Source organism: Salmo salar, chromosome ssa15, assembly GCF_905237065.1.
Source record: "Salmo salar chromosome ssa15, Ssal_v3.1, whole genome shotgun sequence".
In the NCBI taxonomy this organism is placed as follows: Eukaryota; Metazoa; Chordata; class Actinopteri; order Salmoniformes; family Salmonidae; genus Salmo; species Salmo salar.
This window is the reverse complement of record NC_059456.1, coordinates 71,738,681-71,752,810: the sequence shown is the minus strand read 5'-3', so window position 1 is coordinate 71,752,810 and position 14,130 is coordinate 71,738,681. Positions and strand designations below refer to the sequence as shown.

The 14,130-nt window shown below is 45.3% G+C and overlaps 1 protein-coding gene across 2 annotated transcripts in view; it reads left to right on the top strand.

Annotated features, from left to right (window-relative positions):
- The window catches only part of mtor (mechanistic target of rapamycin kinase), a 132,874-nt gene that overhangs the window by 86,137 nt on the left and 32,607 nt on the right, over window positions 1–14,130 (top strand). For both annotated transcript variants that reach the window (XM_014146133.2, XM_014146132.2), the window contains exons 33-34: window positions 5,176–5,253; window positions 5,803–5,910. In XM_014146133.2, coding sequence (XP_014001608.1) covers window positions 5,176–5,253; window positions 5,803–5,910 — 186 coding nt within the window. The remainder of the gene's footprint in view (window positions 1–5,175; window positions 5,254–5,802; window positions 5,911–14,130) is intronic.

Here is a 14,130-nt window from a genome sequence, read left to right as displayed (position 1 = left end):
CACAAACACATTTGTATATTATCCCATACAATAATAATTAATTTTGTTTGTTCCTCATTTTTTATATACAGTCATGGCCAAAAGTTTTGAGAATGACACAAATATTAATTTTCACAAAGTTTGCTGCTTCAGTGTCTTTAGATATTTTTGTCAGATGTTACTATGGAATACTGATGTATAATTACAAGCGTTTCATAAGTGTCAAAGGCTTTTATTGACAATTACATGAAGTTGATACAAAGAGTCAATATTTGCAGTGTTGACCCTTCTTTTTCAAGACCTCTGCAATCCGCCCTGGCATGCTGTCAGTTAACTTCTGGGCCACATCCTGACTGATGGCAGCCCATTCTTGCATAATCAATGCTTGGCGTTTGTCAGAATTTGTGGATTTTTGTTTGTCCACCCGCCTCTTGAGGATTGACCACAAGTTCTCAATGGGATTAAGATCTGGGGAGTTTCCTGGCCATGGAACCAAAATATTGATGTTTTGTTCCCCGAGCCACTTAGTTATCACTTTTGCCTTATGGCAAGGTGCTCCGTCATGCTGGAAAAGGCATTGTTCATCACCAAACTGTTCCTGGATGGTTGGGAGAAGTTGCTCTCGGAGGATGTGTTGGTACCATTCTTTATTCATGGCTGTGTTCTTTGGCAAAATTGTGAGTGAGCCCACTCCCTTGGCTGAGAAGCAACCCCACACATGAATGGTCTCAGGATGCTTTACTGTTGGCATGACTCAGGACTGATGGTAGCGCTCACCTTGTCTTCTCCGGACAAGCTTTTTTCCGGATGCCCCAAACAATCGGAAACCTTTTGCAGAATATCAGTCTGTCCCTGATGTTTTTCCTGGAGAGACGTGGCATCTTTGTTGCCCTTTTTGACACCAAGCCATCCTCCAAAAGTATTCGCCTCACTGTGCGTGCAGATGCACTCACACCTGCCTGCTGCCATTACTGAGCAAGCTCTGTACTAGTGGTGCACCGATCCCGCAGCTGAATCAACATTAGGAGACGGTCCTGGCAATTGCTGGACTTTCTTGGGCACCCTGAAGCCTTCTTCACAACAATTGAACCGCTCTCCTTGAAATTCTTGATGATCCGATAAATGGTTGATTGCACCTAAATCTTACTGGCAGCAATATCCTTGCCTGTGAAGCCCTTTTTGTGCAAAGCAATGATGACGGCACGTGTTTCCTTGCAGGTAACCATGGTTGACAGAAGAAGAACAATGATTCCAAGCACCACCCGCCTTTTGAAGCTTCCAGTCTGTTATTCGAACTCAATCAGCATTACAGAGTGATCTCCAACCTTGTCCTCGTCAACACTCACACCTTTTGTGGCAGGGCTAAAATGCAGTGGAAATGTTTTTGGGGGATTCACCTCATTTGCATGGCAAAGAGGGACTTTGCAATTAATTGCAATTCATCTGATCACTCTTCATAACATTCTGGAGTATTTGCAAATTGCCATCATACAAACTGAGGCAGCAGACTTTGTGAAAATTAATATTTGTCATTCTCAAAACTTTTGGCCATGACTGTATACTGTACCAGTCAAAAGTTTGGACACATTTCAGGGTTTTTCTTTATTTTTACCATTTTCTACATTGTAGTAATAACAGTAAAGACATCAAAACTATAAAATAACACATGGAATCATGTAGTAACCAAAAAAGTGTTAAACAAATGAAAATACATTTTGTATTTGAGATTCTTCAAAGTAGCCACCCTTTGCCTTGATGACAGCTTTGCACACTCTTGGTATTCTCTCAACCAGCTTCACCTGGAATGCTTTTCCAACAGTCTTGAAGGTGTTCCCACATATGCTGAGCACTTGTTGGCTGCTTTTCCTTCACTCTGCGGTCCAACTCATCTCACTCCACCTCAGTTGGGTTGAGGTCGGGTGATTGTTGAGGCCAGGTTATCTGATGCAGCACTCCATCACCCTTCTTGTAGCCCTTACAGCCTGGAGGTGTGTTGGGTCATTGTCCTGTTGAAAAACAAATGATAGTCCCACTAAGCGCAAACCAATGGGATGGCGTATCCCTGCAGAATGCTGTGGTAGCCATGCTGGTTAAGTGTGCCTTGAATTCTAAATAAATCACTGACAGTGTCACCAGCAAAGCACATTGGGAACCACATGTGGAGATCATCTGTTCACCTACTCTGCGTCTCACAAAAAAAATCTCAAATTTGGACTCATCAGAAAGGACAGATTTCCACCGGTCTAATGTCTATTGCTCGTGTTTCTTGGCCCAAGCAAGTCTCTTCTTCTTATTGGTGTCCTTGAGTGGTTTCTTTGCAGCAATTCGACCATGAAGGCCTGATTCACGCAGTCTCCTCAGAACAGTTGATGTTGCAATGTGTCTGTTACTGCATTTATTTGGGCTGCAATTTCTGAGGCTGGTAACTCTAATGAACATATCCTCTGCAGGAGAGGTAACTCTGGGTCTTCCTTTCCTGTGACGGTCCTCATGAGAGCCAGCTTCATCATAGCACTTGATGATTTTTGCGACTGCACTTGAAGAAACTTTCAAAATTCTTGAAATGTTCTGTATTGACTGACCTTCATGTCTTAAAGTAATGATGGACCGTATTTTGTCTTTGCTTATTAATGCCATGAGTGTGCAAAGCTGTCACCAAGGCAAAGGGTGGCTAGTTTGAAGAATCTCAAATGTAAATGTATTTTGTTATGTTTAACACTTTTGGTTACTACATGATTCCATGTGTGTTATTTCATAGTTTTGATGTCTTCACTGTTATTCTACAATGTAGAAAATAGTAAAAATGAAGAAAAACCCTTGAATGAGTTGGTGTGTCCAAACTTTTGACTGATGCTGTATATATCTAAAAAGGACTTTGAATACCACTGGCTAAGGTAAAATTACTAATCAAGGACTCAAGTCTCTAAATAACCAGTCCCATTGTGGCCTGATCTCAGGGGCCCATCCATCCACCTCCTTGTTGTGCATGCCTGTCAGGCATTTTGGCACACAATAACCCCCCCCCCGCCCAAAACATAATTGCTTCTAGGCATGCTGCAACAGCTGTGGTGGAAAAGCCTCTTGTCCTCCCTCATCTGTCTCTAGCCCTGGGTAATGACAGTGTACAGAATACAGGCTTCACATGACAATAAGATAGGGGGGCTTTCCAAAAAGATCTCTTTGTTTTCTTTGTCACTCGTTCGATACAGCTCTCTCTTTCTCTTACACTCTCTCCCTCTCTCACTGAATGTTTTGTATGTCCACTTAATACCAAGTCAAAACGTAGCAGGGATGCTTTGTGGAAGAGTAATGAGATTGGCGACGACTATTACATAACTGTTAGAGAGTAGTTTCAATGTGCAAGTCCTCAGCAGTTCATTTGACTGCCCATTATTGCTTCATTCTGTGTTAACAAGCCGGGTGGCTGGCTTAATCAAAGTAACTCAATGTGTCTGTGTTGGCAAGGCAAAATAGGGTGTACTATTCCATGACTAACTGGTGTACTATTCCATGACTCACTGGTGTACTATTCCATGACTCACTGGTGTACTATTCCATGACTCACTGGTGTACTATTCCATGACTCACTGGTGTACTATTCCATGACTCACTGGTGTACTATTCCATGACTCACTGGTGTACTATTCCATGACTCACTGGTGTACTATTCCATGACTCACTGGTGTATGTTTTTGATTAATAAAAGTTCTAAATTTGCTTTATGAGTAGTGCGTGAACCTAGGGTGTCAACACATATATTATACATTATTTCAATGAGTCTTTCTCCATTCTGATTGTTTTATACTGTTCAATTCAACTTCAACCTAAAATCATTTCCTGCACTTCCATCAATTTCTGCATTTCCTGCACTCATTTCAGATCATTTCCACACTGCCAAGATATTGGCAAAAATACTAGGCCTTATTTTTAACCAAATGTTGATCAAATCACTTGGGTGAACTTTTGGAATCATGGAAATAGAATGTTTATTATAATTCTATAGTTAGAATATAAATAATAGTGGGCACTTTGAATACAGTGTTTGACATGACAACGAATGAAAATGCCATGGACGAGTTATTTTGACAGAGTAGGAAACAAAGTGATGGTCAGTGTTTCCTAGGGGACCCAGTAATTTTTGGCTACATTAAATCTTTATTCATATAGCCAACATATTCATGCTTCGCCTATTCCTCTTTGATTTAAAAGACAGTCACTGTTGCACAAACACCATGCTGATTTAAGCCTCCACCATACTGGTATCAGGCTGTATTAGCTAGCTACGTTTGCTCTGACTCAATACTTTTATTAGCTAGCTTAGCTAGCCAGCTAACTAGTGATTAGCATTAGTGCCTAACACCATTTAGCTTAACTTGCTAAGAAAATACAAACAAGCTGTTTGCAGATGTAAGAAACACAAACTAATATTGTAATTATAGAACGCTTGTGGATTTATATTAAGATCAAAGTGGAAACAACATTGTTGTCATCAACATTTTTGCATGTGCTGCATTGACCATGCAGATTGAACGAAAGTGTCTAGTGGTCAAGCAACAACAAATGTGCTCCTTGAGTGACGGGGTGGGACTAGGTCTGTGTGGAAAGCGGCGCGGAGAGGGATGACTCAAGTAGGTGAGTAAACTATAAAAATGAACGTTACACACGGCGTATGAATTGGGTTAAGTCCAAACCCATTGGTTTTGTCTGGGTAGAGGTGCCCAGAGTTGACACAAGTATGGGTTGGAGTGATTTGGGGAACTAGAGTCTATTCTAAGTCTGAAGCACAAATTGGACCCTATTTTCTATATGCTGCACATAGGGCTCTGCTCACAAGTAGTGCACCAAGAAGGGAATAGGGTGCCATTTGGGGATGCATCCTTTGCTTCCCTCACGGGATGTTCTGAGTTCGAGTCCCTTGTCTGTACCAAGGAAATGGTCCCATTTGACTCCTCCTTATTCTTACTGTAGGGTGGGAGTGATGGAGAGGGAAAGAGAGGGAGACTGAGAAGCAGACATGTGGATGACATATGTTCACCTATCAACCTCACCGATTGATCCTTCACTTTTATTTGCTTTAAGTTTAATACTGTCAGTGACTTTACTTTGCTTTCTGTATGAAGCTCTCCATTTCCCAGTTGGTAACCAAAAAGTCATTTTTGTGTTTGTGTGCGTGCGTACAAACGTGTGTTATTCCAGTGTATCGACAAGGCCAGAGATCTACTGGATGCGGAGCTGACAGCCATGGCTGGAGAGAGTTACAGCAGAGCGTATGGGGTAAGAACATCATGCTACTAATGAGGACAAATATAAGCACCCACCAAATTAATATCATCAGTATTATGTTTCACAAAAACATTTTCCCATATAACTTTATGGTCAATTTGCGTCCATTTTGACTGCCGGTAATAAATCTAAGTAATATTTGATTTGAGAGTGCTGGCTTTTCCATATTTTGTGAAAATGGTCAAAGGAGATCATACAGCTATCCACCACATACAGATAAAAGACTAAAGTAAACGTTTGGTTAGTCAGGTAGCCCTACAATTATGCATTTACTGGAAACAATGTATTTACTGTAAATACACTTAAGCACCTGGTGGGAAAAGTACTACATATACACTCAAATCCATTAAGTAATACTTACTGAAACTGCCATTATGACAGCATTCATGTTCCTGTATCACCTCACACCAACCTGTGGTTCTCCATTAAATATGAGCAGCTTATGAATGAGTAATGTTGTCCTTATGTAGTGCCTAGAAAGGAAGTTCTACCAGAGGAGGGGGTGCTGTACACTGATTGAGTGTTGCTGTTGTTGTGCAGGCCATGGTGTCGTGTCAGATGCTGTCAGAGCTGGAAGAGGTCATCCAGTACAAGCTGGTCCCGGAGAGGAGGGACATCATCCGAGACACCTGGTGGGAAAGGCTACAGGTACACACTGGAGAGGGGCGCTGACACACACACTCATATACACACACACACAAATAGACACACGGGACACACACATTCAAAGACACAAATATACGCATGTATACGTACACACACACACACACACACACACACACACACACACGTGAGAGAGGGTGGTTAAGGGAGCATGTGGAAAAGGATGTAGGTGATTGGAATGGATGATACACACACATTAAACACATTAAACATAAACTTGAGGGATGACAGTGCATAGGAGACCACTTCAGTCTGAATAATGTTCCATACGTCTTGAGGAGTTTGACATGTGTTTCCTGTTCACTTGATATTACCTGCCCCCTGCAAACATCTGGACAAACTAGGACACTGTCCATTCACTTTGAAGGAACCTAGTGAGGTTGGTATATGAAATCACCCTCTGCTTTGGTATATGAAGTCAAATGAAATGGGAAAGGGGATATACCTAGTCAGTTGCACAACTGAATGCATTCAGCCGAAATGTGTCTTCCGCATTTAACTCAACCCTTTTGAATCAGAGAGGTACAGGAGCTGCTTAATCGACATCCACATCATCGGCGTCCGGGGAGCAGTTGTTGTTGAGGGTTAACTGCCTTGCTGAAGGGCAGAAAGACAGATTTTTACCTTGTCGGCTCAGGGATTTGATCTTGCTGGCCCAACATTCCTACAGGCTAGACTTTGAGGAACATTTTTTTTCTGTGGGAAATGTAATTGTATTCATCGCATGAGCACAATACAAATGGTGTAGGCCTTACAGTGAAATGCTTACTTGAAAGCTCTTTCGCAACGATGCAGTTAGGTAAATAAAACATCTCATTCAGAAATCATGGGCATTAATATGGAATTGCTCCCCCCTTTGCTGATATAACAGCCTCCACTCTTCTGGGAAGGATTTCCACTAGATGTTGGAACATTGCTGCAGGGACTTGATTCCATTCAGCAACAAGAGCATTAGTGAGGTTGGGCACTGATGTTGGGCGATTAGACCTGGCTCGCGCTCTGTGTTCCAATTCATCCCAAAGGTGTTCGATGGGGTTGAGACCACGGCTCTGTTCAGGCCAGTCAAGTTCTTCTACATCGATCTCGACAAACCAATTCTGTATGGACCACACTTTGTGCACGGGGGCTTTGTCATGCTGAAACAGGAAAGGGCCTTACCCAAACAGAATCGTCTAGAATGTCATTGTATGCTGTAGCGTTAAGATTGCCTTCACTGGAACTAAGGAGCCTAGCCTGAACCATGAAAAACATCCCCAGACCATTATTCCTCCTCCATCAAACTTTACAGTTGGCACTATGTATTGGGGCAGGTAGCGTTCTCATGGCATCCGCCAAACCCGGATTCGTCCGTCAATCTGCCAGATGGTGAAGCGTGTTTCATCACTCCAGAGAACGCGTTTCCACTGCTCTAGAGTCCAATGGCGGCAAGCTCTGCACCACTCCAGCCGAGGCTTGGCATTGCGCATGGTGATCTTAGGCTTGTGTGCGGCTGCTGGGCCATGGAAACCCATTTCATGAAGCACCTAATGAACAGTTCTTGTGCTGACGTTTCCAGAGGCAGTTTGGAACTCGGTAGTGAGTGTTGCAACCCGAGGACAGATGATTTTTACGTGCTACACGCTTCAGCACTCGCCGGTCCCATTCTGTGAGCTTGTGTGGCCTACCACTTCGTGGCTGAGCTGTTGTTGCTCCTACTAGACGTTTCCACATCACAATAACAGCACTTACAGTTGACCAGGGCAGGAATTTGACGAACTGACTTGTTGGAAAGATGGCATCCTATGACGGTGCCACATTGAATGTCACTGAACTTTTCAGTAAGGCTGTTCTACTGCAAATGTTTGTCTATGGGGATTGCATGGCTGTGTTTTCAATTTTCTACACCAGTCAGCAACAGGTGTGGCTGAAATAGCCAAATCCACTAATTTGAAGGGGTGTCCATATACTTTTGTATAAACTCAGCAAAATAAGAAACGTCCCTTTTTCAGGACCCTGTCTTTCAAAGATAATTCATAAAAATCCAAATACCTTCACATATCTTCATTGTAAAGGGTTTAAACACTGTTTCCCATGCTTGTTCAATGATCCATAAACAATTATTTAACATGCACCTGTGGAACGTTTGTTAAGACACTAACAGCTTACAGACGGTAGGCAATTAAGATCACAGGTATGAAAACTTAGGACATGAAAGAGGCCTTTCTACCGACTCTGAAAAACACCTAAAGAAAGATGCCCAGGGACCCTGCTCATCTGCGTGAACGTGCCTTAGGCATGCTGCAAGGAGGCATGAGGACTGCAGATGTGGCCAGGGCAATAAATTGCAATGTCCGTACTGTGAGACGCCTAAGACAGCGCTACAGGGAGACAGGACGGACAGCTGATCGTCCTCGCAGTGGCAGACCACGTGTAACAACACCTGCACAGGATCGGTACATCCAAACATCACACCTGCGGGACAGGTACAGGATGGCAACAACAACTGTCCGAGTTACACCAGGAACGTACAATCCCTCCATTCGTGTTCAGACTGTCCGCAATAGGCTGAGAGAGGCTTGTAGGCCTGTTGTAAGGCAGGTCCTCACCAGACATCACCGGCAACAACGTCGCCTATGGGCACAAACCCACCGTCGCTGGACCAGACAGGACTGGCAAAAAGTGCTCTTCACTGACGAGTCACGGTTTTGTCTCACCAGGGGTGATGGTCGGATTCGCGTTTATCATCGAAGGAATGAGCGTTATACCGAGGCCTGTACTCTGGACCGGGATCGATTTGGAGGTGGATGGTCCGTCATGGTCTGAGGCGGTGTGTCACAGCATCATCGGACTGAGCTTGTTGTCATTGCAGGCAATCTCAACGCTGTGCGTTACAGGGAAGACATCCTCCTCCCTCATGTGGTTCCCTTCCTGCAGGCTCATCCTGACGTGACCCTCCAGCATGACAATGCCACCAGCCATACTGCTTGTTCTGTATGTGACTTCCTGCAAGACAGGAATGTCAGTATTCTGCCATGGCCAGCAAAGAGCCCTGATCTCAATCCCATTGAGCACATCTGGGACCTGTTGGATCGGAGGGTGAGGGCTAGGGCCATTCCCCCCAGAAATGTCTGGGAACTTGCAGATGCCTTGGTGGAAGAGTGGGGTAACATCTCACAGCAAGAACTGCAATTTAAAAATATATATATATATATATATATATTTTTTTTATGACAAATTTATTTAACCTTTTATTTAACCAGGTAGGCCAGTTGAGAACATTTATAACATTTATAACTGCGACCTGGCCAAGATAAAGCAAAGCAGTGCGACACAAATTACACAGAGTTACACATATATAACTAATAAACAATAAACAAATAAACAAACATACAGTCAATAACACAAATCTGGTGCAGTACTTAATGCAGCTGGTGGCCACACCAGACATTGACTGTTACTTTAGATTTTGACCCCCCCCCTTTGTTCAGGGACACATTATTCAATTTCTGTTAGTCACATGTCTGTGGAACTTGTTCATTTTACGTCTCAGTTGTTGAATCTTGTTATGTTCATACAAATATTTACACATGCTAAGTTTGCTCAAAATAAATGTAGTTGACAGAGAGAGGACGTTTCTTTTTTGCTGAGTTTGTATTGTGTACATGCCAGGGCTTGGGTAGCTGAAGTCAATTTTCTGGCCCTGGTATAAAGGTCCTGGATGGCAGGGAGCTCGGTTCCAGTAATGTAGTGGGTCGTCTGCACCACCCCTCTGTAGAGCCTTGCGGTTGAGGGTGGTGCAGGTTTCCATACCAGGCGGTGATGCAGCCAGTCAAGATGCTCTCAATGGTGCAGCTATAGAACTTCTGGAGGATCTGAGGGCCCATGCCAAATCTCTTCAGCCCCCTGAGCGAGAAAAGGCGCTGCTGTGCCCTCTTCAGGACCGTGCTGGTGTGTGTGGACCACGTTAAGTCCTCAGTGATGTGGACACCGGGAACTTGAACCTCTCCACCCGCTCCACTACAGCCCCTTCGATGTGGATGGGGGTATGCTCCCCCTGCTGTTTTCTGTAGTCCACAATCAGCACCTTTCGATGCATGGCGTCTTGCTGATTTTGAGGGAGAGATTATTGTCCTGGCACCATGTGGTCCAGAGTCAGATGCACTACCGCTCGGCCAGACTGCTGCACAGTTGAAACCATTGTTGTTCCCTTATTGAGTTGTTCATTTACCGAGAGTATGAACTTGAGGAATTACAACTATGTGGGAAGCATCCTTAACTTCCTTATTTCAATTGTAATCCTTGTCAAACCTGTTCCAAACGTATGCTTCCTGACAGGCGGATTTTGATTACAATGATTATAATTTTTTTTATTGATAATTACCTTTATATTCTGTACAGTTTGATAAAAGACAAAATTAGAGGCCACAAAACCACCGCTCTGAAGGAAAATGAGGTCGCCGGCCAAGACTGTGCAACTCAATACGAGCACCAGTCTATCCAGAAAATTACCTAAACAAAAAATGAACTGGATCCATGTGCGGTGTGTAGTTAAATCCATTACCACCGACTCTAATTGGGAATCAAAACAATCTTTGGAGGTCTCTTAAGGCCACTGTCGGGTTGGTACATGCTCAGACTGAACGCCAGATTGAAAACCTAAAAGTAGGTGTGGTGAGTTACAGTGCACTGAATGCAGTTCATATCTCTTCTCTTTTCATATCTCTTCTCTTCCCTTTTCCTGTTATCTTCTGTCGCTTCTCTCTGTCTCGCTCTCCTCTGTCTCTTCTCGCTCTCTTCTCTCTCTCTTGTCTCTGTCTCTCTGTCTTTTCTCTTGTCTGTCTCTTCTCTCTGTCTCTTGTCTGTCTCTGGTCTGTCTCTGTCTTCTTTGTCTCTTCTCTGGTCTGTCTCTTCTCTGGTCTGTCTCTTCTCTGGTCTGTCTCTGTCGCTTCTCTGGTATGTCTCTGTCGCTTCTCTGGTATGTCTCTGTCTCTTCTCTGGTATGTCTCTGTCTCTTCTCTGGTCTGTCTCTGTCTCTTCTCTGGTCTGTCTCTGTCGCTTCTCTGGTCTGTCTCTGTCGCTTCTCTGGTCTGTCTCTGTCTCTTCTCTGGTCTGTCTCTGTCTCTTCTCTGGTCTGTCTCGTCTCTTCTCTGGTCTGTCTCTGTCTCTTCTCTGGTCTGTCTCGTCTCTTCTCTGGTCTGTCTCTCTCTTCTCTGGTCTGTCTGTCTCTTCTCTGGTCTGTTCTGTCTCTTCTCTGGTCTGTCTCTCTCTTCTCTGTCTCTCTCTTCTCTGGTCTGTCTCTGTCGCTTCTCTGGTCTGTCTCTCTCTTCTCTGGTCTGTCTCTCTCTTCTCTGGTCTGTCTCTCTTCTCTGGTCTGTCTCTCTCTTCTCTTCTCTGTCTCTCTCTTCTCTGGTCTGTCGCTTCTCTGGTCTGTCTCTGTCACTTCTCTGGTCTGTCTCTCTCTTCTCTGGTCTGTCTAACTCTCTTCTCTGGTCTGTCTCTCTTCTCTGGTCTGTCTCTCTCTTCTCTTCTCTGTCTCTCTCTTCTCTGGTCTGTCGCTTCTCTGGTCTGTCTCTGTCTCTTCTCTGGTCTGTCTCTGTCTCTTCTCTGGTCTGTCTCTTCTCTGGTCTGTCTCTTCTCTGGTCTGTCTCTGTCTCTTCTCTGGTCTGTCTCTCTCTTCTCTGGTCTGTCTCTGTCTCTTCTCTGGTCTGTCTGTCTCTTCTCTGGTCTGTCTCTCTTCCCTTTTCCTGTTATCTTCTGTCGCTTCTCTCTGTCTCGCTCTCCTCTGTCTCTTCTCGCTCTCTTCTCTCTCTCTTGTCTCTGTCTCTCTGTCTTTTCTCTTGTCTGTCTCTTCTCTCTGTCTCTTGTCTGTCTCTGGTCTGTCTCTGTCTTCTTTGTCTCTTCTCTGGTCTGTCTCTGTCTCCTCTCTGGTCTGTCTCTTCTCTGGTCTGTCTCTTCTCTGGTCTGTCTCTGTCGCTTATCTGGTATGTCTCTGTCTCTTCTCTGGTCTGTCTCTGTCGCTTCTCTGGTCTGTCTCTGTCGCTTCTCTGGTCTGTCTCTGTCTCTTCTCTGGTCTGTCTCGCTCTTCTCTGGTCTGTCTCGCTCTTCTCTGGTCTGTCTCGCTCTTCTCTGGTCTGTCTCTCTCTTCTCTGGTCTGTCTCTCTCTTCTCTGGTCTGTCTGTCTCTTCTCTGGTCTGTCTGTCTCTTCTCTGGTCTGTCTCTCTCTTCTCTGTCTCTCTCTTCTCTGGTCTGTCTCGCTCTTCTCTGGTCTGTCTCTCTCTTCTCTGTCTCTCTCTTCTCTGGTCTGTCTCGCTCTTCTCTGGTCTGTCTCTCTCTTCTCTGTCTCTCTCTTCTCTGGTCTGTCTCGCTCTTCTCTGGTCTGTCTCTCTCTTCTCTGGTCTGTCTCGCTCTTCTCTGGTCTGTCTCTCTCTTCTCTGGTCTGTCTCTCTCTTCTCTGGTCTGTCTGTCTCTTCTCTGGTCTGTCTGTCTCTTCTCTGGTCTGTCTCTCTCTTCTCTGTCTCTCTCTTCTCTGGTCTGTCTCGCTCTTCTCTGGTCTGTCTCTCTCTTCTCTGGTCTGTCTCTCTCTTCTCTGGTCTGTCTCTCTCTTCTCTGGTCTGTCGCTTCTCTGGTCTCTCTATCTCTTCTCTGTTTCTCTCTTCTCTGTCTCTCTCTTCTCTGGTCTGTCTCTGGTCTGTCTCTGTCGCTTCTCTGGTCTGTCTCTGTCGCTTCTCTGTCTCTTCTCTGGCTGTCTCTTCTCTGGTCTGTCTCTGTCTCTTCTCTGGTCTGTCTCTGTCTCTTCTCTGTCTCTTCTCTGGTCTGTCTCGTCTCTGGTCTGTCTCTCTCTTCTCTGTCTCTGATCTGTCTCTGTCGCTTCTCTGGTCTGTCTCTGTCTCTTCTCTGGTCTGTCTCTGTCTCTTCTCTGGTCTGTCTCTGTCGCTTCTCTGGTCTGTCTCTGTCGCTTCTCTGGTCTGTCTCTGTCGCTTCTCTGGTCTGTCTCTGTCGCTTCTCTGGTCTGTCTCTGTCGCTTCTCTGGTCTGTCTCTTCTCTGGTCTGTCTCTGTCGCTTCTCTGGTCTGTCTCTTCTCTGGTCTGTCTCTGTCGCTTCTCTGGTCTGTCTCTGTCGCTTCTCTGGTCTGTCTCTTCTCTGGTCTGTCTCTGTCTCTTCTCTGGTCTGTCTCTGTCGCTTCTCTGGTCTGTCTCTGTCGCTTCTCTGTCTCTTCTCTGGTCTGTCTCTGGTCTGTCTCTCTCTTCTCTGGTCTGTCTCTCTCTTCTCTGGTCTGTCTCTCTCTTCTCTTCTCTGGTCTGTCTCTCTCTTCTCTGGTCTGTCTCTGTCTCTTTTCTGGTCTGTCTCTGTCTCTTTTCTGGTCTGTCTCTATCTCTTCTCTGGTCTGTCTCTATCTCTTCTCTGGTCTGTCTCTGGTCTGTTTCTGTCTCTTCTCTGGTCTGTCTCTTCTCTGGTCTGTCTCTTCTCTGGTCTGTCTCTGTCTCTTCTGTCTTCTATCTGTCTCTGTGAGCTCAAGTGTTCCTGACATTTGGAGGATTCACCCAAGATAGGCACGTACGTGTGTGCTCACTCACACACAACACACACACATTTTACATTTAAGTCATTTAGCAGACGCTCTTATCCAGAGCGACTTACAAATTGGTGCCATTCACCTTATGATATCCAGTGGAACAACCACTTTACAATAGTGCATCTAAATCTTTTAGGGGGGGGGGTTAGAAGGATTACTTTATCCTATCCTAGGTATTCCTTAAAGAGGTGGGGTTTCAGGTGTCTCCGGAAGGTGGTGATTGACTCCGCTGTCCTGGCGTCGTGAGGGAGCTTGTTCCACCATAGGGGTGCCAGAGCAGCGAACAGTTTTGACTGGGCTGAGCGGGAACTGTGCTTCCTCAGAGGTAGGGGGGCCAGCAGGCCAGAGGTGGATGAGCGCAGTGCCCTCGTTTGGGTGTAGGGACTGATCAGAGCCTGAAGGTACGGTGGTGCCGTTCCCCTCACGGCTCCGTAGGCAAGCACCATGGTCTTGTAGCGGATGCGAGCTTCAACTGGAAGCCAGTGGAGAGAGCGGAGGAGCGGGGTGACGTGAGAGAACTTGGGAAGTTGAACACCAGACGGGCTGCGGCGTTCTGGATGAGTTGTAGGGGTTTAATGGCACAGGCAGGGAGCCCAGCCAACAGCGAGTTGCAGTAATCCAGACGGGAGATGACAAGTGCCTGGATTAGGACC